Source organism: Eutrema salsugineum, unplaced genomic scaffold (assembly GCF_000478725.1).
Source record: "Eutrema salsugineum unplaced genomic scaffold, Eutsalg1_0 scaffold_5, whole genome shotgun sequence".
NCBI lineage: Eukaryota > Viridiplantae > Streptophyta > Magnoliopsida > Brassicales > Brassicaceae > Eutrema > Eutrema salsugineum.
In genome coordinates, this window is record NW_006256612.1 from 4795048 (window position 1) to 4817711 (window position 22664).

The following is a 22664-nucleotide window of genomic DNA, read 5'->3' on the forward strand; positions in this document are numbered from 1 at the left end:
AAAATCTCTCGACAATATAGAGATAAAAACTCCAAAAGAGTAGATTTAAGTTTTTCTTTATAAATTGGAAGTTATTTAAAACACTAGTTTCCCTAAAAAATAGGGAATCAATTTTACCAAAATCATGATTGGATAAAAAAATAGTTTTTGAAAAAACAAAACTAAAATCTATTCTAAAATCTGCAAACATTCAAGGCTATCCCAAAAAAAATTAAACTGTGTCTAATAAGTTGTTTCTTTCACTTGTTTTTTTACTATCTAGTAAAAAATAATCTTCACTATTTTATATTTTTATTCACAAAAATAAAAAGAAAGTGTCTAATATAACTCTCTTTTTTACTATCTAGTAAAAAAAATCTATTAAATGGATTACAGAAGGATTGAAAGTTTAGATGAATAGCGTAACCCATGTATATCACTATGCAGATATTTCTTTTGAGTCCAAACAAGAATTAGAAATGCAAAAGCTCAAAAAAAAAAAATATATATATATATATATATTAAGAAGATGTTGTTGTTATGTTTGATAAAATAAAATAAATAGTGGTGGTAATGGAGGGGAAAAAAAAAAGAAGAAGAGGAGGGAGCACGCGTGAGAAGATGGACAGAAGAGAGTCAAACACGGGGAGTGTGAGCCGTTGGATGAAGCAATCTGAGTGGTTTCCGTTTAATGCGGGCATGATGGTGACCGTAGGATGGCGAGAGCACGCGTGAAAAGCTTTTGTGGGCCCCTACAAAAGTCTTTCTTTGACAAAATTTTTGTGTTCGAATATTAAAAAATGTAATAAATAATCGACGACACGATACTCATCTCTTGGGGCTCTTGTCCCAACCCATACTTCCAAATAATGTTTACTTATTTTCGAACCAAACTCATCATTTCCCTCTGTACATTTTGAGCTGTAATAATATTGAGTTTCTGACTCAAATGTTGGCATGCGGGTTTATATTTTTTTCTTCCACTAGTTTGTTTTGATTGGTGTAGCCACAAACAATTACGCTGTTTAAAAATTTCCACTGTTTGTTTTCTAGCTGCTAATCACGCAAACAGTAAGTTGGTGGTAGGGATAAATATTTGGAACAAAAGTAAACATTTGGCAACAAGTAATAACGACGATTTAAATGTACACACATATGAATCGTGTGGCTTAATTCAAATCATAATTTTGGAGTATTAGTTTTCAAGGAAACGACGCCACGTCGTTTGAACTGAATCAACAAACTTTTATTTCATCAAAGCAAAATAGTTGTACTATTAATACATAAAACCAAAAAAGAAGTTTTATGAAAACTATACTATTAGGTAAAATAAATGGAGATTTAGTGATGTGGGAATAATCTTTAGTAGTGGCTTAGTGTTGAGGAAGGCCCGTCAATACCAACGCAGGTCCATAAGGGCCGATAAAATATTCTTTAGGCCTCTAGAGCTGAGCAAGATCTTCTAGTGTTGATTGATGTTTTGAAAACTAAACAGGATCTTCTAATCCGACCAAGAATCTTATACTTAATCGAGTATAGATGTATTAAATAAGGTTTGAGTTGAGCCGCTTAATCTGTTGACCACTACGTTCGAATCCGGTTCATAAATTTTCATTAATCCAGTTTTTTTTTGGGTATAAATATAAACATTAATCCAAAAGACAAAGAAAAAAGAGAGTCGCAATTTGAACTGTGGTACTTAGACATAGCAGACAAAGATGATACTACCAAAGAATCGTGTACAAATTTCCATAATTATGTCGATAGTAGATTGTAACGTCATACCGAATGTATATCCTTTTTGGCGTTGCTACGTAACTGACGTTACGCACCACTCAAATGATCAATATATTTTTTTTTTTAAAAAGAAAAAAACTTGAAACGAAGAGAATGCATCTCTGAAAACACAAAATATCCCCTTGATTATTTAAAAAACCAATGTTTTAGTTGCTTTATTACTATATTCTTAAAAAAAAAATCCCACGTTAGAATTCTATATATTTTACATTATATATTCATAGATTTTTTTTTAAACATTTTATGGACTTCACATTCAAAAGATCCAATATAATCGAGGAGTGTTGTTTTTGACCACCTAGGTGTTCAAAGTACACATCTTAGTTCTTAAGTTGGATAAGTCGAAAGCCAAAGAAACCAATTTTTAAATACAATCAACTTCAATTAATCCGATGATGAAATAATAACTTATTAATTTATTACCAGTTGGATAAGGTGATCTTAATGGCTACTATGTAATCACCGTACACTCTTGCAAGTTGAAAGCTATAGGAATCAACTTTAGGATACAACCAGAATCAAATAATCCATGGTCGAATCAGAAATTATGATGTTCTTGATAGGCGCACCAAAAGCCTGGCTAAACATAAATTCGCTTTTGAACAATTCGGATCATTTTGCCTAACTATGGTATCATATAATTGTATGATTCGATGGTTAAAATAAGATGGAACTATGCATTCCTATAAAATTTCACAATTTACATTAATTAAAACCATAAAAATTCACTGTTCCACATGAAAAAACTAAATTTATCCACACAACTAACAAAGATTTGTTCATCTTCTATATTCAAGAGGAATGAGAGGAAGAAAAATATTCCTTTAAAATTACATATATCTGTAATTATTTCATCTTTATTTACTAGTTCTTTTAAAGGTTACAATCTATATCCTATAACTTGATGGATGATAACATAGATCCTGTGCGAGAGTATGATAAACGTTGATATAAACTAGCATTTGAGTTCCAGACCTTTCACTAATCGGCAGATAGTGTAAAACACTGTCGAGAATAACCTAGCTACATATAAGTGATTTGGATTCCCAGAAATCCTTGCTAATTGCTGCTCCGTCAAAAGAGGAGATCCGATCTGCCTTGTTCTCTATCCATCCTGATAAGGCGCCGGGACCAGATAGTTTTCCTGCAAGTTTCTTTCAGACAAATTGGGCAGTTGTTGGGGATAAGATCACTGAGGAATTTCAAACCTTCTTCTCCACAGGGGTGCTTTCAAGATCCATCAATTGTACCCATGTCCGCCTCATTCCCAAAGTTCAAAGCCCGAAAAGGGTATCTGAGTATCGGCCGATTGCACTGTGTAATGTATATTACAAAATAATATCCAATGTGCTTACCAGAAGACTTTAACCGCTGTTAAACTCGATCATCTCCGAATCCCAGTCTGCATTTGTCCCTGGACGGGCCATTTCAGACAATGTGTTAATCACACACGAAACTCTCCACTACTTAAAAGGATCAAAAGCGACCAAGCATTGCTCAATGGTTGTAAAAACAGATATGAGTAAAGCCTATGACAGACTAGAATGGAGCTTTATTGTGGCGGTCCTTGAACGATTTGGGTTTCATGCAAAGTGGATTAACTGGATCTTTCAATGCATATCTACAGTCTCCTACACTTATCTGATTAATGGGACAGCACAAGGTGATGTCTTACCCCAAAGAGGCGTCAGACAAGGAGATCCGCTATCTCCTTATATCTTCATACTCTGCGGAGAGGTTCTATCCGGGCTATGCCACAATGCTCAATCCAGTGGTCGATTTCTGGGCATTGGTGTATCCAGACGAAGCCCCAAAGTTAATCATCTGCTCTTTGCTGACGATACAATGTTTTTCAGTAAGACATCCGACCTCAGCTGCCATACCCTGCTCGAGATCCTCACGAAATACGAATCTGCTCCTGGCCAAATGATAAACAAACAGAAGTCAGCGATTATCTTTTCTGGCAAAACACCACAACACATCAAAGATAGGGTCATGCTGGTTCTCGGTATTGACAAGGTTGGTGGCCAAGGTAAATACCTGGGATTGCCTGAGAGTTTTGGAAGAAGGAAAAAAGATCTGTTTACCTCAATAGTAGACAGAATAAAACAACGCTCTACCAACTGGTCAAACCGATTTCTGTCTGCAGCAGGCAAGCTAACCCTGCTTAAATCAGTCCTCTCTGCGATTCCTACTTACTCGATGACATGCTTCAAGCTTCCTGCCAGCTTGTGTAAACGTATCCAATCTGCACTGACTCGTTTCTGGTGGGACTCCAAGCCGGGCCAGAAGAAGATGGCCTGGGTCTCCTAGAAAAGACTCGCGAAATCCAAAAGAGAAAGAGGCTTAGGTTTCCGAGATATCCAATGCTTCAACATTGCTCTTTTGGCTAAATAGACCTGGCAGATACTTACTAAGCCTGACTGTCTTCTTGCAAGAGTCCTCAAAGGGAAATACTTTGAGGATTCCCATCTCCTAAAAGTTCCAGCGGCTTCGAATATCTCTCATGGATGGAGAGGACTTTTAGAAGGACGGGATCTCTTTCTCAAGCAATTGGGCAAGTCTATCGGCAATGGCAAAACCACATCTCTATGGAACGATCCCTGGCTATCCTGAAATAGACCGACTAAACCAATGGGACCTGCACATCAAGAGACAAGCGATCTGATGGTATCGGACTTAATGATCGATTCTTCAGGCCAATGGGATGTAAGGAAGATAGAGGAAATCCTACCTCACCATATGAATGACATCCTCAGTATCAAACTAAGCAATCAGGGAGCTGAGGACGCTTTCGTTTGGCTCCCAACGAAGTCAGGCACCTACTCCTCGAAATCAGGATACCATACGGCGCAGGAACCCTCGCATGAAGCTCCTGAACAGCAACGAGACCTCTCCTGGCAGGCCGATATATGGAGCACCAAAATTCCACCTAAGTTAAAGCTGTTCCTCTGGAAAATTGTCCAACAAGCGCTACCATTAGGTGAAAATCTCCTAAACAGAGGACTACCTGAAGATCCTGGCTGCATTCGTTGTGGCGAACTCGAATCCGCAGAGCATATCTTCCTCCAGTGCCCTTTTGCCCGCGCAGTGTGGAATGCAGCTCCAATTGATCCTTCTTTCAACCCCGCTGCTTTCCCTAGCTTTCCGGCGACGCTTGCTGCGTCAAAGCATTTGAAATGTCTGCCACCGACGGGAATTGGGTTTGGACCTCTTATCCCTTGGATATGTTGGACCCTATGGAAAACCAGGAACTGGCTCGTCTTCGAAGACAAACACTTCTCGCCGAGCGAGACCATTGTCAAAGCGACCATCGATGCCCGGGAATGGCAATTGGCCCAATCTACTGAATCCAAGCATCCCCACTCCGCTTCAAATCTCGACAATCTCTCGATCTCCCATGGCACTATCTCCTGCTTCACCGACGGTTTATGGAATGGGCTGGACTTTCCGAAATGACGCTGGTATTGAGATCGCGATGGGCCAAGCTTCTGCCCCCTTCGTCGACAGCCCTCTCATCGCAGAAGCCCTGAACCATGGATTACGCCTGGGAATCACCTCGCTCGCCATCAAATCCGACGCTCAACTCCTACTATGAGCTATCAACGCGCATGATCAACTTAAGGAGATCTATGGACTCCTCTTCGACATTCATGTCCTATCGTCTTCCTTTCGTGTTGTTTCGTTTTCTTACATCGCTAGATCTGAGAATGGAAGAGCAGATGCTCTAGCCAAACTATCACTTGATTTTCTTCATAGATCTTAGTCATTGTAATCTTTATGATTTCATTTAATGAATGTTGTTAAAAAAAAAAAAGTGATTTGGATTTGTATCATTATGTTTTTTGCATTGATCAATTTGACTAGCTATGAATCGACATTAGAAACATGTTGGCATTTGGATAACAACATAATCTGGAATTGTGATATTTGAACGTTAGAGAGAATTTAGGTCGATTGCTGATATATTTAGCCGGTTCATCACCTATCGCGTATCCCTTACTGGAGTCTAAGTAGTGGATTATCTTCATTTCCCAATTGTCGTTGTTCTCGGCCATTTTTAATCAATAGGTTTCGACTAATTAATAAAAAAAAAAGATACAATTGTGGAAAAATAGTTTGTATTCCAAGAGAAACGCTGACAAACATTAACAGATGAAAACTTTAAATTAGAATCAAGATTGACTTCTAGTAGAGACGAGAAGTCAAACCTAACCAAGATTAGCATTACAAAACCTTTAATAAACCTGTTAATATCATAATTCATGCACACTTTTAAACTTATATATTATATACAAACCAACAAACGCATCATTTATTCATTTGATATAATCTTCAACAAGTTCTGCGTTATCCATGCTTTGATAACTAATCATTTTTTTTGTTGGTTTTAAAAGTTAAAAGGATGAAAATGTGAAATGCTAGCTAGTATTATACATGATTCGATAAAACATAGTTTGTTTCATAATTTATTCTTTATTTGGAGAATGTTAATCGACTCGAACTTGATTCACGTTGTTTGTACGAGTTTAGGAAAAACCAAAGTCTTCGATTTGCCAAGATGTTAGGGTTCAATACAATTTAATAAATAAAAAAATATACAATTTCACAAAAAGAAGGAAATACAACATGTTCTGCAAAAATGATCTGAGAATAAAGAAAAAAAGTTAAGGTTCAAAATTTAATATTTTCAAAGATGAGAGTTTTATCTACAATAAACTTTAAAGTTATCAGAGCAGTTAAACCCAACCTAAACCCTTCCACAATTCTCGCGCCGCCTCCTGTGTGTCTCTCAATAATCTCCATCAATTCGCTCAGGCAAGCTTCTTCGAGGTTTAAATTGTAAAGTTTTTGCTAATTCGAGTTGATCATGTGACGTAGAAACCCTAATTTCGGTATCATTTTGCAGTCACACAGTCTCAAGAACCTCAGAACCGGACTTGCTTGAGAGCAAAAACCCTACTCATGGATGTCAAAGAGAAGAAGAAAGACACGGTTCCAAAGATCGAAGACTTTACGGAGCTTCACAATCTGGTCACGCATCACATAGAATCGTTCGATTACATGACAGAGAAAGGACTCGCTGTTATGTTCAGTCGAATCAAACCCGTTACAGTTTACGAACCATCCACTGAGAGGAAGCTGAGCAATATCCTTTTCTTTTGATTATACTGTTTCCATGTCCTTTGATGCATAAGTTGTTCTTACCTTAGGTCTTTAGGTTAAGTTACTGTCAGTTTCATACCATTTCCTCCTTGTTTCTTGCTCTAATGCGATCCTTTATATGGCTTTATAATGTTGAATTTTGTCTTCTGTCTGATTCCTTGACGAATGATACTCTGGTTAGAGGACCCTAGAGTTTACTCTCCTCAGAAGGAGAGTTTGAGGTCAACATCAAGGAAAGAGGCTTTGTTTCCCTTTGAGGTGAAATGGCTTTTGTTTTTAAGATGGTTTCTGACATATTATAGGTTGTATATGGTGGAGTAATACTGTTTGTTTTGGCTTCTTGGATAACAGTGTAGGCAGGCGAAGATTTCTTACACGGGATCGCTTATGGCTGAAATTTGCTTTAGATATGATGAGGATGAATACGTCGTGAGAGATAGATATGAGTTTGGGGAATTTCCTATTATGCTGATGGTGGGTGATCTGTTCATTTGGTTTTTTCTATCTACTATTTTTTTATATTAATCCTCTATCCCTGAAGATATGTCGATTACAAGTGTATGTAAGATATTATAATGCTGGCTGATAAGCGAGAGTCACTTCTCTGGCTGGATGCTTTGATATGTCAATTTGGCTCTTATAAGTTATAACTAACAATGGAATAAAGCATAGCTCTCAGTGATTTCTCAGAAATTTACAACTCTCTCTTTCCTTTTGTTATTATAACAAGTCTTGATTAATGGGTTAATAGAGGTTGATCTCCGTACTTTCGTGCAGTCAAAGCTCTGCCATTTACGGGGTGCTGATTGCCGGCAACTGTTAAAGTATAAAGAGTCAACTTCTGAAATGGGAGGGTAAATGTTCATCCATCTCTCATGCCTTATGTTATAGCCACTGCGGTGTTTGTGGTTGATATATGCCAAGTGTTTCCGGGTTTTTTCTTCTAAAGTGTATTTTTGTATGCATGAAAACTTTGTTGGGATTTTTTTCACATCCTGTATTGGTTAAGTACAATGGAATCTAGGGTGGGATTAAGAACGACCCTTTTGCCTATGACTTAGTATAAAATGTTATCTGTATATGGCATTCATATAGCTCTTGATATGTCTTTCTTTCTTTAAGTCCAAACATGATAATAATGTTAGCTTTTTTTCAAATAGGTACTTTATTTTGAATGGGATCGAGAGGGTGTTCCGATGTGTTATTGCACCAAAGCGGAACCATGTAAGCTGCCTGTGATTTCAACGTCTGCTTTTTAACTTTCAATAATTGCGGTATAAAGTGTACGGGTAAAATGTATTTCATGAACTTCCTTGAATCATATATTTCTCTCAGAATTTAACCGAATAAGAATCTTCTGTAGCCAACGGGTATGGTGCGGAACTCATTCTGTGGTCGCCGGGAAGGATACAGTGATAAGGCAGTTGCCATTAGGTATGTGAAGTTCATCTCTTTCCTATGAAGGTGCATATAATAATGTCAATCTTCACTAATTAACAATATATGTTAAAGAGTTCTTCAAGCGGGTCTTTCTTCTTAATTTTGCAGGTGTGTTAGGGACGACCAGTCATCTGTCACTGTTAAACTGTATTATCTTCGAAATGGAAGTGCTAGAGTTGGATTTTGGTGAGTGTTAACTCGATGTGTGGGAAAATGGAAGACATTACCTACGTTTGAGCTACACGTTAAACTTATTTCTAATGGACGCAGGATAGGGGCAAGGGAATATTTGCTTCCTGTTGGCGTTGTTCTCAAGGTATGGTCTTAGTGACTATAAAGTATCCGTCTCCGAGCATAACATTATTTGATGCGAAGGGTTTAGTATAGGCTTACAAGCGACATATTTTGGGGATTCGTCTGGATGTGTTTTTTCTGTTAGTCAATTTCTTCTATTTAGGTGTTTTCCCTCCATTTTTCATGTCTGGCATCATATGTTCCTAGGCTCTCACTGAAACCAACGATGAGGAAATATACGAAAACTTGACCTGTTGCTACAATGAGCGTTACGGAAGAGGCGACGGAGCTATTGGAACCCAACTCATTCGTGAGAGATCCAAAATTATTCTTGATGAAGTGAGAGACTTGGGTCTTTTTACCCGAGATCAGTGCCGGAAATACTTAGGTAATTTAACTGTCTCAGTGTTATGTACACGTATATCGAAAAATATAAGCTAATGTTATACTTTTTAAACCAACAGGAGAGCGTTTTCAACCTGCTCTTGATGGGCTAGAAAAAGAAAGCTATCCTACTGTAAGTTTATTTGATCATTCTTAACTTCCCCAATTGGTTACATCGCTACAAAAGAATTTTCTGTCTGCGAAACAGTTTCTTGCAGTTGTTATCATTTATATACGAGTATTGTGATGAAAAAGTAATTAACTTCTTCAAGATTGGCTTTTGGCTCTCAGCTTCGTTGGACTGAGTTCTAATTACTTGTAATCTATCTAAAAACTTTTGTCTCTTCATTCTTATATATTTAGGTTGCTGAAGCCGTGCTCAAGAATTATATATTTGTTCACCTTGACAACGATGACGACAAGTTCAATTTGCTCATGTAATTTCTTGCTTTTGCCTCATGATGGCTTTTTTTGTCAAGTTTTTTTGTGTGTGTTATTGTATCAACCTTTTCTTTTTGTTTTCGCAGCTTCCTAATTCAGAAGCTCTTTTCTCTGGTGGATCAGACTTCTTTACCGGACAATCCGGATTCTCTGCAAAATCAGGAAATTTTAGTCCCCGGTCACCTTATAACAATTTACCTCAAGGTATATAATTATCTTCCCATATGGTAGAAACATCCATCTTGAAGCCCATCTAAGAGCATCAGAGCATGTGATTTCGACATTGTCCATGTTTCTAAATATGTGTGTTTCTATTTTGAATAACCATGAAGTGTTGTGTTTACTAGAGAAAGATATTTGTTCATAACAAGGAGTTAGTTGACGTCGCATGCATTGGTTTTCTAGGAAAAACTCGAAGAGTGGCTGCGGAAGTGCAAAAGTCTTATTGAAGATGAGTTCAACAGAAGCAAGAAATTTTCCTTTGAGACAAGTAAGTCACTTTCACTTTGTTATCCTTGTTCAATGTTCTTATCTCCCGCATTCCTTGAAACTATATGAAACTCATTATTTTTGCTATATCCACATTTATCTCTGCATGAATTTTTGATTGTCCTCTTCCACAGAAATCTTGTTAACCAAGTGTCGTGTGCTCTGTGATGATTCCTTAATTGAATGCAGTTGCTGATGTCAAGAAGATTATTAACAAAAATCCTCCCAGGAGTATTGGTATGTCAATTGAAACATTGTTGAAATCAGGAAGGCTTAATACGCAGTCTGGTTTGGATTTACAGCAGGTAAGCACTTGAGAGATCACTTGCTTGGGAACCTATAATCTTTTGTAGCTAAGCTCCTTCAACTATGTAGTTTGATAGAACAATACTAATATCTCGTTTCTCAATTCTTCACCAGAGAGCAGGTTACACTGTGCAGGCTGAGAGACTGAACTTTCTCCGTTTCCTCTCATTTTTCCGGGCTGTTCATCGTGGTGCTTCTTTTGCTGGACTTCGTACAACAACTGTGAGGAAGCTGCTTCCTGAGTAAGTTTCTGTCACTTTGTACCTACTGAACTCCAGATGTGAATGATGCGGTCACCAAAATAGTTTTGCCTTCACAATGTTCCTGTTATATTTTGATATTGTAGATCTTGGGGTTTTCTTTGCCCTGTTCACACTCCTGATGGGGAACCCTGTGGATTACTGAACCATATGACTCGTACTTGCCGTGAGTTTCTTAGCTCTCTTTTTCACTTATCAATTCAGTACGATGTCTTAAATTCAGCAATTTTTTTGACTTGAAAATCGGTTAGACCAAGTTGGAGTTTACATGCTTTACTTAAGCTTTAAGATTTTATATGGAATCATGTTTAGTGAGAGTTTGCTATATTACTCGAGGAACCCTATTGTAGACTGTAGTTTCAAGTTATATATATGTATATATATATATATATATTAGATCAGTAATATACTATTATCTAAATATCAGGTCTTTTTGTGGTTGCAATTTATATGCATAAATTTCTGGGTCTGGGCATTTTTAAACATTTTAAGACTGCGCATACTTGCCATACCGTACAATATGCCACTTCTTTTGCTGTAATAACTTTGCTTATTATGTTCTGGTTGGTCATGGTGTTTTTAGGAATCACTTCTCAATTCGATTCCAACGGAAACATCAGAGATTTTCTGAAAATAAGAAAGTCAGTTGTTGATGTTCTTGTTGGGGTTGGAATGGTACCTTCATTGCCAAAACTTGTACGAGCTGGACCACCAAAAGTAATTACTGTTCTTTTAGATGGTCAAGTTGTGGGATCACTATCGTCTAACTTAGTTACGGAGGTTGTCGCTTATTTGCGGAGACTGAAAGTGGAGGCTCCTTCAGTGGTAAGGCTTTGTCTGGTTCCTAACAATACAGTATTTGCTGACTGTAAACTTTTTCGTTAGAAGTGAACTATTTATCTGAATGCTATTCTACAGATTCCCGAAGACCTCGAAGTGGGATATGTACCTACAAGCATGGGTGGATCTTATCCTGGATTGTATTTGGCATCATGTCCTTCAAGATTCATTAGGCCTGTTAAAAATAATTCTGTTCCCTCTGACAATATTGAGCTAGTTGGACCATTTGAGCAGGTAGCAAAACCCAAGGATTTGCTCTCCACATCCATCTTTTTTGTGTACATCCAAATTAAAATATATATTCTTTTCTCCCACATCAGGTTTTTATGGAAATAAGCTGTCCTGATGGTGGCAATGGAGGAAGGAATAACTCTTCTACAGCAACTCATGAGGAAATTCATCCAACAGGAATAATAAGTGTAGTAGCTAATCTTACACCTTGGTCAGATCATAATCAAAGTCCACGTAACATGTATCAGTGTCAGGTACGTACTATTATATTAATGAAAGTTTGTACTCAGTTATGTTAGTGGAAGCATGTGTTTAAGATTTAATGCAATACAGATGGCGAAACAAACCATGGCGTACTCTACTCAAGCACTCCAATTTCGTGCTGACCAGAAGATTTACCACTTGCAGGTCAGTTCTAATTTACATTTATGCTCTTAGAAAGCAGAAGTACATGCTACAATGTTCATTTAATCATTTCCTCTTTTGGTCCCATGTCTTGTAAAATTATATGTGTATGACACAGACTCCTCAATCCCCCGTGGTGCGCACGAAAACATACACCACGTACAGCATTGATGAGAATCCAACAGGGACTAATGCAATAGTTGCTGTCCTGGCTCATACTGGGTAAGAAATTGTTTTGGCGTGTAAGAGTTTGCTAATGACACACTTCTTCTTTTAATATCTTCTTATGCCTTTTTCTACCTATCTGTCTCACAGATTTGATATGGAAGATGCTATGATTTTGAACAAATCATCTGTGGAGCGGGGGATGTGCCATGGGCAAATATATCAGGTTCGAGCTACCAATTTCAATTTTTGTTATTAAGCATTCAGAAGAAATCTTTGGATATGGTGCTTAAGCGTAGTTGCAATGAACTTTCTTTTGATCTGCAACTTTAATTTAAGCCTGGTCATTGTCCTCTGGATTCGTTTCTTTATGGAACCCGGAAAGTATAATCTTGTAGTTGCAGAGAGGGGTTACTTATCATCATACAAATTACTCAGCATTTCTCTTCTGTGAATTTCTTACCCTTGTCCTCATAATCGTGCAGACAGAAACTGTTGATCTGTCAGATCAGAGAAGCCGATCGGATAATGGTAATCAAAGTTTCAGGAGAAGTAAAGTTGACAAATCAGCTCATTCTTGTATTGATGCTGATGGGTTGCCATATATTGGACAGGTAAAATCATTGCTTTCCATCCTCTTGATGTGCTGTAGACTTATTCTGTAATTCTAGTTTCCTTGTTAACATCCACAAAACTCTGATGCACAGAAAATATATCCAAATGAGCCGTACTGTAGTATCTATGATGGGGTAACTAACTCGATAAAGACCATGAAGCGAAAAGGCACCGACCCTGTCATAGTTGACTTTGTCTCTGTTGACATGAAAAGCAAGAAGCATCCTCAAAAGGTGAATTAAACTCCTTCAACGGTCGCATAAACAGAGTCCTGTTTTGGTTAAATCTAATAAAAAGGTTCATGGCAGGCGAATATCCGATTTCGGCATGCCAGAAATCCCATAATCGGTGACAAATTCAGCAGTAGACACGGGCAAAAGGGTGTTTGCTCGCAATTGTGGCCTGATATTGATATGCCATTTAACGGAGTTACTGGAATGCGTCCAGATCTCATCATTAACCCGCATGCTTTCCCATCAAGAATGACAATCGCTATGCTTTTGGAATCTATTGCTGCCAAGGTATCCTTAGAAATTGGTCTGATTCTCAGGTTGCTCAGACACTGATGCTATGCATCTTATTTTTGCGTCTGTTTTAACCAACTTATATTGTTATTCCGCTGGTAAGTATTTGTAATGTTATCCTCGTGTTCTACAGGGAGGTAGTTTGCGTGGAGAGTTTGTAGATGCAACGCCGTTTCGTGATGCAGTAAAAAAACCAAACGGAGAAGAGGAGAGCAAATCCAGTCTGCTTGTTGATGATCTTGGTTCCATGTTGAAGGAAAAAGGATTCAACTACTATGGGACAGAGACATTATACAGTGGGTATTTAGGAGTAGAGCTGAAGTGTGAGATATTTATGGGGCCTGTTTACTACCAAAGACTACGTCACATGGTCTCAGACAAATTCCAGGTTTTTGGATCCCTCTGTAAAACTCTCCAACTTGCAATTCTCTCATCTTGGAGCTTTGTCTGAGTCATATATTCTGGCTTGCAGGTTAGATCCACAGGACTAGTGGATCAGCTAACTCGTCAGCCAATCAAGGGAAGGAAACGAGGGGGAGGGATTCGATTTGGTGAAATGGAAAGAGACGCAATGCTTGCTCATGGAGCTTCGTATCTATTACACGACAGGCTCCACACCTCATCAGATCACCACATTGCAGATGTGTGTTCGCTATGTGGAAGCTTGCTCACATCTTCGGTTGTGAACGTTCAACAGAAGAAGCTGATTCAAGATATTGGAAAGTTACCTCCTGGCAGGACTCCAAAGAAGGTAACTTGCGATTCGTGCAAGACAAGCAAAGGGATGGAAACTGTTGCAATGCCATATGTGTTCAGGTACTTAGCTGCAGAATTGGCGGCAATGAATATTAAGGTGACTCTTCAGTTAAGCGGCAGAGAAGGAAGCGATAGAAAAGTAGTCTAAATTCGCAGCGATTTCACTGGGCACATGCTGTATGTACATCAAAGTTTTCATCTTCTCAAAGACTGGAACAAAAAACTGTCTGAAAATTCTGACGGATGAAGATTTAACACCAGAGCAAGATCGAGAATCGGATCTCACAATGTAACAGAGTCGTTCATTAGAAGAATGCATTGTTATTAGTTATTGTTTTCAATGGTTAGTATCTTTTTCTTGTGTGAAACGTTGTATTTGTGATACTTGAAGCGATTGTCTTAAACATTGATGTATGATTAGTATGGATAAAATAAAACCAATGGATTTTTGATCCTTGAATACCATTGACTTGATTGGTGACATGTTCAATTAAATTGCCTAGTTCTTGGGAATAACCTCTGCAATTCAATTCCATTACTGATAAATCATACAAAGAATTGCAAAATTTACATCTAAGTATGATAAAAGTCGCTCTACCAAAGCGTTGTTGCTGACTGGATCAGCCAAAATGGTCAGCAAACTGTCCATTAACCGGTGAGTACCGAACTCAATATATATACATATATAAAATAAGGGGATATATATAAATTAAACCCTTCTTAATTTTTTTCGCGCCGCCTTGTGTCTCTCCCTCTCCACTGCAACTCCTCAGGCAAGATTCTTTGAGACCGAATTGTAAAGTTTTGACTTGTTACTTGCGACGTAGGAAAAACCCTAAATAATAGTGTCCCTTTTGCAGTCTGCACAACCTCAGAATCGGCCTCGCTAGAGAGCAAAAACCCTAATCATGGTTGACAAACTGAAAGACTCGGTTCCAAAACTCGAAGACTTTAAGGAGCTTCACAATCTCGTCACGCATCACATAGAATCGTTCGATTACATGACGGAGAAAGGACTCGCTGTTATGTTCAATCGAATCAAGCCCGTTTCGGTTTACGATTCTGGGAACAAGCTGAGCAATATCCTTTTTTTTTTCTTCTGTCAATACCGTTTCTCATGCATAATCTGTTCTTACCTGAGGTCCTAGGTTTAGTTACTGTCAATTCACACCATTGATTGAGTTCTAAGAACTTGGTTTAGTTCGCTTTCCTCGTTTCTAGCTCTAATTCTATCCTCTGTGCTCTATGGCTCCAGATGGGCTTTCGTAATGTTGAATTTTGTGTGTTTTGTCTGATTTCTTAACGAATATGATACTCTGGTTAGATAACCCTGTAGTGTACCCTCCTCAGAAAGAGAGTCCCAGTTCAACATCAAGGCAAGAGGCTTTGTTTCCCTTCGAGGTAAAGTTTATTGTGTTTAAAATGTTTCCTGGCATATTAATGTTACATTTGGTGGAGAGTAATACTGTTTGTTTTGAATAACAGTGTAGGCAGGCGAAGATTTCTTACACGGGAAAGCTTATGGCTGAGGTTTGCTTACAATACAATGACGAACCACCAGTCATTAGAGATAAATTTGATTTCGGGGAATTACCTATTATGCTGATGGTGGGTGAAATGTTCGTTTGGTTTTCCTACTAATTTCTTATGATTCTCTCTCCATTCCTGAAGATGTGTCGTATTACAAGTGTATGTAAGATATTTTAATACTGGATTGTAAACCAAAACGTTGCCGTGGTGCCAATAAGCGAGAGTCACTTATAACTAACAATAGAACAAAGCTTAGCTCTCAGTCATTTCTGTTAATTCCAAAATTCTCTCTTTACTTTTCTTATTATGACAAGCCTTGATTAATGGGCTAATGGAAATTGATCTCCGCACTTTTGTGCAGTCAAAGCTCTGCAACTTACGGGGTGCTGATTGCCGGAAACTGTTAAAGTATAAAGAAGCAACTTCTGAAATGGGAGGGTAAGTCTTCATCCATCTCTTATGCCTTATGATATAGCCACTGCAGTGTATGTGGTTGATATATGCCAAGTGTTTCTGGGTTTTCTTTCTAAAGCGTATTTTTTGGGCTTTTGTTTATTACATCCTGTATTGTTTTATGAATGCCATATACGCATACCCATTGTTTCATATTAATAAAAAATGTAACGGGTATATGGCATTCATATAGCTCTTGAAATGTCTCTTTTTCTTTAAGTGCGATCATGATGATAATGTTAGCTTTCTTTCACATAGGTACTTTATTTTGAAAGGGATTGAGAAGGTGTTCCGATGTGTTATTGCACCAAAGCGGAACCATGTAAGCTGTCTCTGATTTCAACTTCTGCTTTTTAGCTTTCAATCACTGCGTATAAAGTTTATTGGTAAACTGTATTCTGTGAACTTTCTTGCATCACATATATCTCTCAGAATTTAACTGACTAAGAATCTTATGTAGCCAATGGGTATGGTACGGAATTCATTCATTCATCGCCAGGAAGGATTCAGTGATAAGGCAGTTTCTATTAGGTATGTAAATTTCATCTCTTTCCTATGATGGTTCATATAATAACGTCAATCTTCACCTTAAGTAGCAATATATCTTAAAGAATTCTTCAAGCAGTTCTCTCTTTTTTATTTTCTAGGTGTGTTAGGGACGACCAGTCATCTGTCACTATTAAACTGTATTATGTTCGAAATGGAAGTGCCAGAGTTGGATTTTGGTGAGTGTTAACTCGGTGTGTGGAATATGGAAGACATTACCTACAATATGAGCTACTCGTTAAACTTATTTCTAATGGACACAGGTTAGGTGGAAAGGAATATTTGCTACCTGTCGGCATTGTTCTCAAGGTATGGTCTTAGTGATGACTGTCAAGTATCTGTCTCCAATATCATGAGAACAGAACTTTATTTGAGGCGAAGTGTTGTTTTTTGGGGTTTACATACGACATCTTTTGGGGGTTCTTCAGGATTTGTGTTTTTTTCTGCTATTCAATTTCTTTTCTTTTCTTTTCAGTTCTCCAATTTTCACATCTGTCCTCATGTGTTCCTAGGCTCTCACTGAAACCAACGATGAAGAAATATATGAAAACCTGAATTGTTGCTACAATGAGCGTTTTGAAAGATGCGATGGTGCTATTGGAACGCAACTAGTTCGTGAGAGATCCAAAATTATTCTAGATGAAGTGAGAGACTTGGGTCTTTTTACCCGGGACCAGTGCCGGAAGTACTTAGGTGACTTACCTGTCTCAGTGTTTATGTACACATATCTCGAAACTTGTAAGCTAATGTTTCACTTTCTAAACCAACAGGAGAGCGTTTTCAACCTGCTCTTGATGGGCTAGAAAAAGAAAGCTATCCTACTGTAAGTTTAGTATCATTCTTAACTTCTCCATTTTGCTTCATCACTACAAAAGAGGTTGCTGTTTGCAAAACTGTTTCTTTGCATTTGTTATCATTTACATATGATCAGGTATTTTGAATAAACTTCTTCAGGAGTGGCCTTTGGCTGCTAGCTTTTTTGGACTGGGTTCTAATTATTACTTGATATATCTACAACTGATAACAGTAGTCCTTTTTGAAAACTTTTGTCTCTGCATTCTTATTCATTTAGGTTGCTGATGCCGTGCTGAAGAATTATATATTTGTTCACCTTGACAACGATGACGACAAGTTCAATTTGCTCATGTAATTTCTTGCTTTTGCCTCATGATGGCTTTTTTGTCAAGTTTTTTTTGTGTGTTATTGTGGTCAACCTTTTCTTTTTGTTTTCGCAGCTTCCTAATTCAGAAGCTCTTTTCTCTGGTGGATCAGACTTCTTTACCGGACAATCCTGATTCTCTGCAAAATCAGGAAATTTTAGTCCCCGGTCACCTTATAACAATCTACCTCAAGGTATATAATCATCTTCCCATATGGTAGAAACATATATCTTAATGCACATGTAAGAGCATGTGATTTCGTCAATATCCATGTTTCTAAATATTGTACGTTTCTATTTTGCATAACCATGAGTGTTGTGTTTACTAGAGAAAGATTGTTGACGTCGCATGCATTGTTTTTTAGGAAAAACTTGAAGTGTGGCTGCGGAAGTGCAAAAGTATTATTGAACAGGAGTTTGGTAACAACAAGAGCAAGAAATATTCTTTTGAAAGCCGTAAGTCACTTTCATTTTGTTATCCTTGTTCAATATTCTAAGCTTCCGCATTCCTTGAAACTATTTAAAACTCATTCTTTTTTTGCTATATCCACATTTATTTCGGCATGAATTTTTGCTTGTCCTCTTCCACAGATATGTTGTTTACTCAATCTCATGTGCTCTGTGATGATTCCTTGATTGAATGCAGATGCTGATGTAAAGAAGCTTATGAACAGAAATCCTTCCAGCAGTATTGGTACGTCAATTGGGACATTTTTGACAAGAGGAGAAATTCATACGCAGTATGGTTTGGATTTCCCGGAGGTAAGCATTTGAGTTAATCGCTTGCTTGCGAAGCTATATTCTTATGCAGATAAGCTCCTTTAGTATGATGTAGTTTAATAGAACAATACTAATATCTCGTTTCTCAATACCTTACCAGAGCAAAGGTTTCACTGTTCAAGCTGAGAGATTGAACTTTATCCGTTTCCTATCATTTTTCCGGGCGGTTCATCGAGGTGCTTCTTTTGCGGATCTTCGTACAACAACTGTGAGAAAGCTGCTTCCTGAGTAAGTTCTGTCACTTTGTAATTTGTACCTACTGAACTCCTGGTGTGAATGATGCGGTCACCAAAATAGTTTTGCCTTCACAATTTTTCTGTTTTATTGTGATCTTGTAGATCTTGGGGTTTTCTGTGCCCTGTTCACACCCCGGATGGAACACCCTGTGGATTACTGAATCATATGACTCGTACTTGCCGTGAGTGTCTCTAGCTCTCTTTTTCACTTATCAGTTTTTCTTCTTATATAAGTTGAGTATGATATCTTGAATTCAGCAACACTATTCTCTTGACTTGAAAATCGGTTATACCAAATCAGAGTTTACATGTGTTAGTTATGCATTAAATAAGAGATTTCACATAGAATCATGTTTAGCGAGAGTTGGTAATTGAGGAACGCTGTTATATATATATATATATATATATATATATATATATATATATATATATATATTAGCTCTTTTCTGGTTGCAATTAATATGCACAAATTTCCCGGTCTGGTCATTTTGTACCACCATAAGATTGCGCAGTCTTGTTATACTATTCAATTTGCCACTTCTTTGCAGTAACAACTTTGCTAATTATGTTCTAGTTGGTCATGGTGTTTTTTAGGAATCACTTCTCAATTTGATTCGAATGGAAACATCAGAGATTTTCAGAAGATAAGAAAATCGGTTGTTGATGTTCTGGTTGGGGTTGGGATGGTATGTTCATTGCCAAAACTTGTACGAGCTGGACCACCAAAAGTCATTCCTGTTCTTTTAGATGGTCAAGTAGTAGGATCACTATCTTCTAACTTAGTTACGGAAGTTGTTGCTTATTTGCGGAAACTGAAAGTTGAGGCTCCTTCAGTGGTAAGGCTTTCTCGCTTCGTAACAGTATATTTGCTGCCTATAAACTTCTTCATTAGTAGAGAACTATTAAATCTGAATGCATCTCTACAGATTCCTGAAGACCTCGAAGTGGGATACGTACCTACAAGCATGGGTGGATCTTATCCTGGATTGTATTTGGCATCATGCCCCTCAAGATTCATTAGGCCTGTTAAAAATAAATCTGTTCCCTCTGACAATATTGAGTTAATTGGACCATTTGAGCAGGTAGCAAACCCCAAGGATTTACTCTCCACATCCACCTTTTTTGCTTATATCAAATTAAAATATATATTCTTTTCTCCCACATCAGGTTTTTATGGAAATAAGCTGTCCTGATGGTGGCAATGGAGGAAGGAATAACTCTTCTCCAGCAACTCATGAGGAAATTGATCCAACAGGGATGCTAAGTGTGGTAGCTAATCTTACGCCTTGGTCAAATCATAATCAAAGTCCACGTAACATGTATCAGTGTCAGGTACATACCATTATATTAATGAAAGTTTGTACTTAGTTATCCTAGTGGAAGCTTGTGTTTAAGATTTAATGCAATACAGATGGCGAAACAAACCATGGCATTCTCTACTCAAGCACTCCAATTTCGTGCTGACCAGAAGATTTACCACTTGCAGGTCAGTTTACATTTATGCTCTTAGAAAGCACAAGTACATGCTACACTGTTCATTTAATCATTTTCCTCTTTTGGTCCCGTGTCTTGTAAACTTACGTGTATGCCACAGACTCCTCAATCCCCCGTGGTGCGCACGGAAACATACACCACATACAGTATTGATGAGAATCCAACAGGGACTAATGCAATAGTTGCTGTCCTCTCTCATACTGGGTAAGAAGTTTTTTTGGCGTGTAACAGCTTGCTAATGACACTTCTTTCATCAGTTTTTCTCTTATGCATTTTTTACCTATCTGCCTCACAGATTTGACATGGAAGATGCGATGATTTTGAACAAATCATCTGTGGAGCGGGGGATGTGCCATGGGCAAATATATCAGGTTCGAGCTCCCATTCTCAAATTTTGATTTTAAGCATTCAGATGAAACCTCTGGATATGGTGCTTACGTTTAGTTGCAAGTTTTCTTTTGATCTGCAACTTCAATATAAGCCTGGTTCTTTATGGAACCCCGAAAATATATTCTTGTAGTTGCAGCGAGGGGTTAATTATCATCATACAAATTACTCAGCATTTCTCTTTTGTGGATTTCTTACCCTTGTCCTCATAATCGTGCAGACGGAAACTGTTGATCTGTCAGATCAGAGAAGCCGATCAGAAAATGCACATAAAAGTTTCAGGAGAAGTAAAGTTGACAAATCAGCTCATTCTTGTATTGATGCTGATGGGTTGCCATATGTTGGACAGGTAAATCATTACTTGCCATCCTCTTGATGTGCTGTAGACTTATTCTGTAACTTTAGTTCCCTTGTTAACATCCACAGAAACTCACCAATTTTATGTTTGGATCTGATGCACAGAAAATATATCCAAATGAGCCGTACTGTAGTATCCATGACGGGGTAACTAACTCAATAAAGACCATTAAGCGCAAAGGCACCGACCCTGTCGTAGTTGACTTTGTCTCTGTTGACATGAAAAGCAAGACGCATCCTCAAAAGGTGAGGTTAACTCCTTCAACGGTCGCATAAACAGAGTCCGGTTTTGGTTAAATCTAATTCTTAAGGTTCATTTGCAGGCGAATATTCGATTTCGTCATGCCAGAAATCCCATAATCGGTGACAAATTCAGCAGTAGACACGGGCAAAAGGGTGTTTGCTCGCAATTGTGGCCTGATATTGATATGCCATTTAATGGAGTTACTGGAATGCGTCCAGATCTTATCATTAACCCGCATGCTTTCCCATCAAGAATGACAATCGCTATGCTTTTGGAATCTATTGGTGCCAAGGTATCCTTCGAAATTTGTCTGATTCTCAAGTTTCTCAGACACTGATGCCATGCATCTTGTTTTTGCCTCTGTTTTAACCAACTTAAATTTTTACCCGCGGGTTTTACAGGGAGGTAGTTTGCGTGGAGAGTTTGTAGATGCAACGCCGTTTCGTGATGCAGTAAAAAAACCAAACGGGGAAGAGAAGAGCGAATCCAGTCTACTTGTTGATGATCTTGGTTCCATGTTGAAGGAAAAAGGGTTCAACTACTATGGGACTGAGACATTATACAGTGGGTATTTAGGAGTAGAGCTCAAGTGCGAGATATTTATGGGGCCTGTTTATTACCAAAGACTACGTCACATGGTCTCAGACAAATACCAGGTTCTTGGATCCCTCTGTAAAACTCTCCAACTTGCACTTGTCTCATTTTGGAGCTTTGTCTGAGTCATATATTCTGGCTTGCAGGTTAGATCCACAGGACTAGTGGATCAGCTAACTCGCCAGCCAATCAAGGGAAGGAAACGAGGTGGAGGGATTCGATTTGGTGAAATGGAAAGAGATGCAATGCTTGCTCATGGAGCTTCCTATCTATTACACGACAGGCTCCATACCTCTTCAGATTACCACATTGCAGATGTGTGTTCGCTATGTGGAGGCTTGCTCACATGTTCGGTTGTGAACGTTCAACAGAAGAAGCTGATTCAAGGTATTGGAAAGTTACCTCCTGGCAGGACTCCAAAGAAGGTAACTTGCGATTCGTGCAAGACAAGCAAAGGGATGGAAACTGTTGCAATGCCATATGTGTTCAGGTACTTAGTTGCAGAATTGGCGGCAATGAATATTAAGATGACTCTTCAGTTAAGCGACAGAGAAGGAAGCAATAGAGAAGGAGTCTAGATTCACTTTCATTTCACGGTGCACATCTTGTATGTACATCAAAGTTTTTGACTTCTCAAAGACTGGAACAAAATTGTCTGAAAATTTTGATAGATGAAGACTTAACAGAAATATGTAGAAGAAGAATACATTGCTATTAGTTTTGGTTTTGCTTCGTTAGTATATTTTTTTTTATTCTATGAAAACGTTCTCTGGTCTTTGGTGCAATTGATTG

The 22664-nt window shown here is 38.1% G+C and overlaps 2 protein-coding genes across 3 annotated transcripts; both read left to right on the top strand.

The window, feature by feature from the left end:
* The first annotated feature begins 6527 nt into the window (after positions 1–6527).
* Positions 6528–14546, top strand: LOC18992110 (DNA-directed RNA polymerase I subunit 2). 2 transcript variants are annotated; one of them, XM_006415469.2, is made up of 28 exons: positions 6528–6594; positions 6686–6925; positions 7115–7200; positions 7294–7416; positions 7720–7796; positions 8103–8166; positions 8306–8376; positions 8491–8568; positions 8653–8698; positions 8884–9064; positions 9141–9193; positions 9424–9497; positions 9588–9705; positions 9907–9991; positions 10180–10295; positions 10411–10538; positions 10643–10722; positions 11140–11381; positions 11475–11630; positions 11717–11881; positions 11961–12035; positions 12151–12254; positions 12348–12423; positions 12683–12811; positions 12905–13045; positions 13121–13333; positions 13470–13724; positions 13809–14546. In XM_006415469.2, the coding sequence occupies exons 2-28, from the start codon at positions 6742–6744 to the stop codon at positions 14238–14240; spliced, it is 3552 nt and encodes a 1183-aa protein (XP_006415532.1). In that variant the 5' UTR covers positions 6528–6594; positions 6686–6741; the 3' UTR covers positions 14241–14546. The 2 variants fall into 2 exon arrangements, with proteins under 2 accessions (XP_006415532.1, XP_024007792.1); XM_024152024.1 differs by having other exon boundaries at positions 6554–6609.
* A 454-nt stretch (positions 14547–15000) lies between these two features.
* Positions 15001–22450, top strand: LOC18992111 (DNA-directed RNA polymerase I subunit 2). Its single transcript, XM_024152215.1, has 27 exons — positions 15001–15169; positions 15417–15493; positions 15578–15700; positions 15984–16060; positions 16334–16397; positions 16536–16606; positions 16723–16800; positions 16885–16930; positions 17134–17314; positions 17392–17444; positions 17694–17767; positions 17857–17974; positions 18146–18236; positions 18427–18542; positions 18661–18788; positions 18899–18978; positions 19391–19632; positions 19723–19878; positions 19964–20128; positions 20208–20282; positions 20391–20494; positions 20586–20661; positions 20898–21026; positions 21140–21280; positions 21358–21570; positions 21680–21934; positions 22019–22450. The coding sequence occupies exons 1-27, from the start codon at positions 15001–15003 to the stop codon at positions 22448–22450; spliced, it is 3534 nt and encodes a 1177-aa protein (XP_024007983.1).
* Positions 22451–22664: the final 214 nt, after the last annotated feature.

Bases quoted from the DNA above. Each gene is read 5' to 3' on its own strand.
- LOC18992110 (XM_006415469.2), top strand. From the start codon at position 6,742: ATGGATGTCAAAGAGAAGAAGAAAGACACGGTTCCAAAGATCGAAGAC. The intron at 8,699-8,883 runs GTATGGTCTTAG...ATATGTTCCTAG, and splicing joins CTGTTGGCGTTGTTCTCAAG to GCTCTCACTGAAACCAACGA. The intron at 11,631-11,716 runs GTAGCAAAACCC...CTCCCACATCAG, and splicing joins TAGTTGGACCATTTGAGCAG to GTTTTTATGGAAATAAGCTG.
- LOC18992111 (XM_024152215.1), top strand. From the start codon at position 15,001: ATGGTTGACAAACTGAAAGACTCGGTTCCAAAACTCGAAGACTTTAAG. The intron at 15,701-15,983 runs GTGGGTGAAATG...ACTTTTGTGCAG, and splicing joins AATTACCTATTATGCTGATG to TCAAAGCTCTGCAACTTACG. The intron at 21,935-22,018 runs GTTCTTGGATCC...TCTGGCTTGCAG, and splicing joins TGGTCTCAGACAAATACCAG to GTTAGATCCACAGGACTAGT.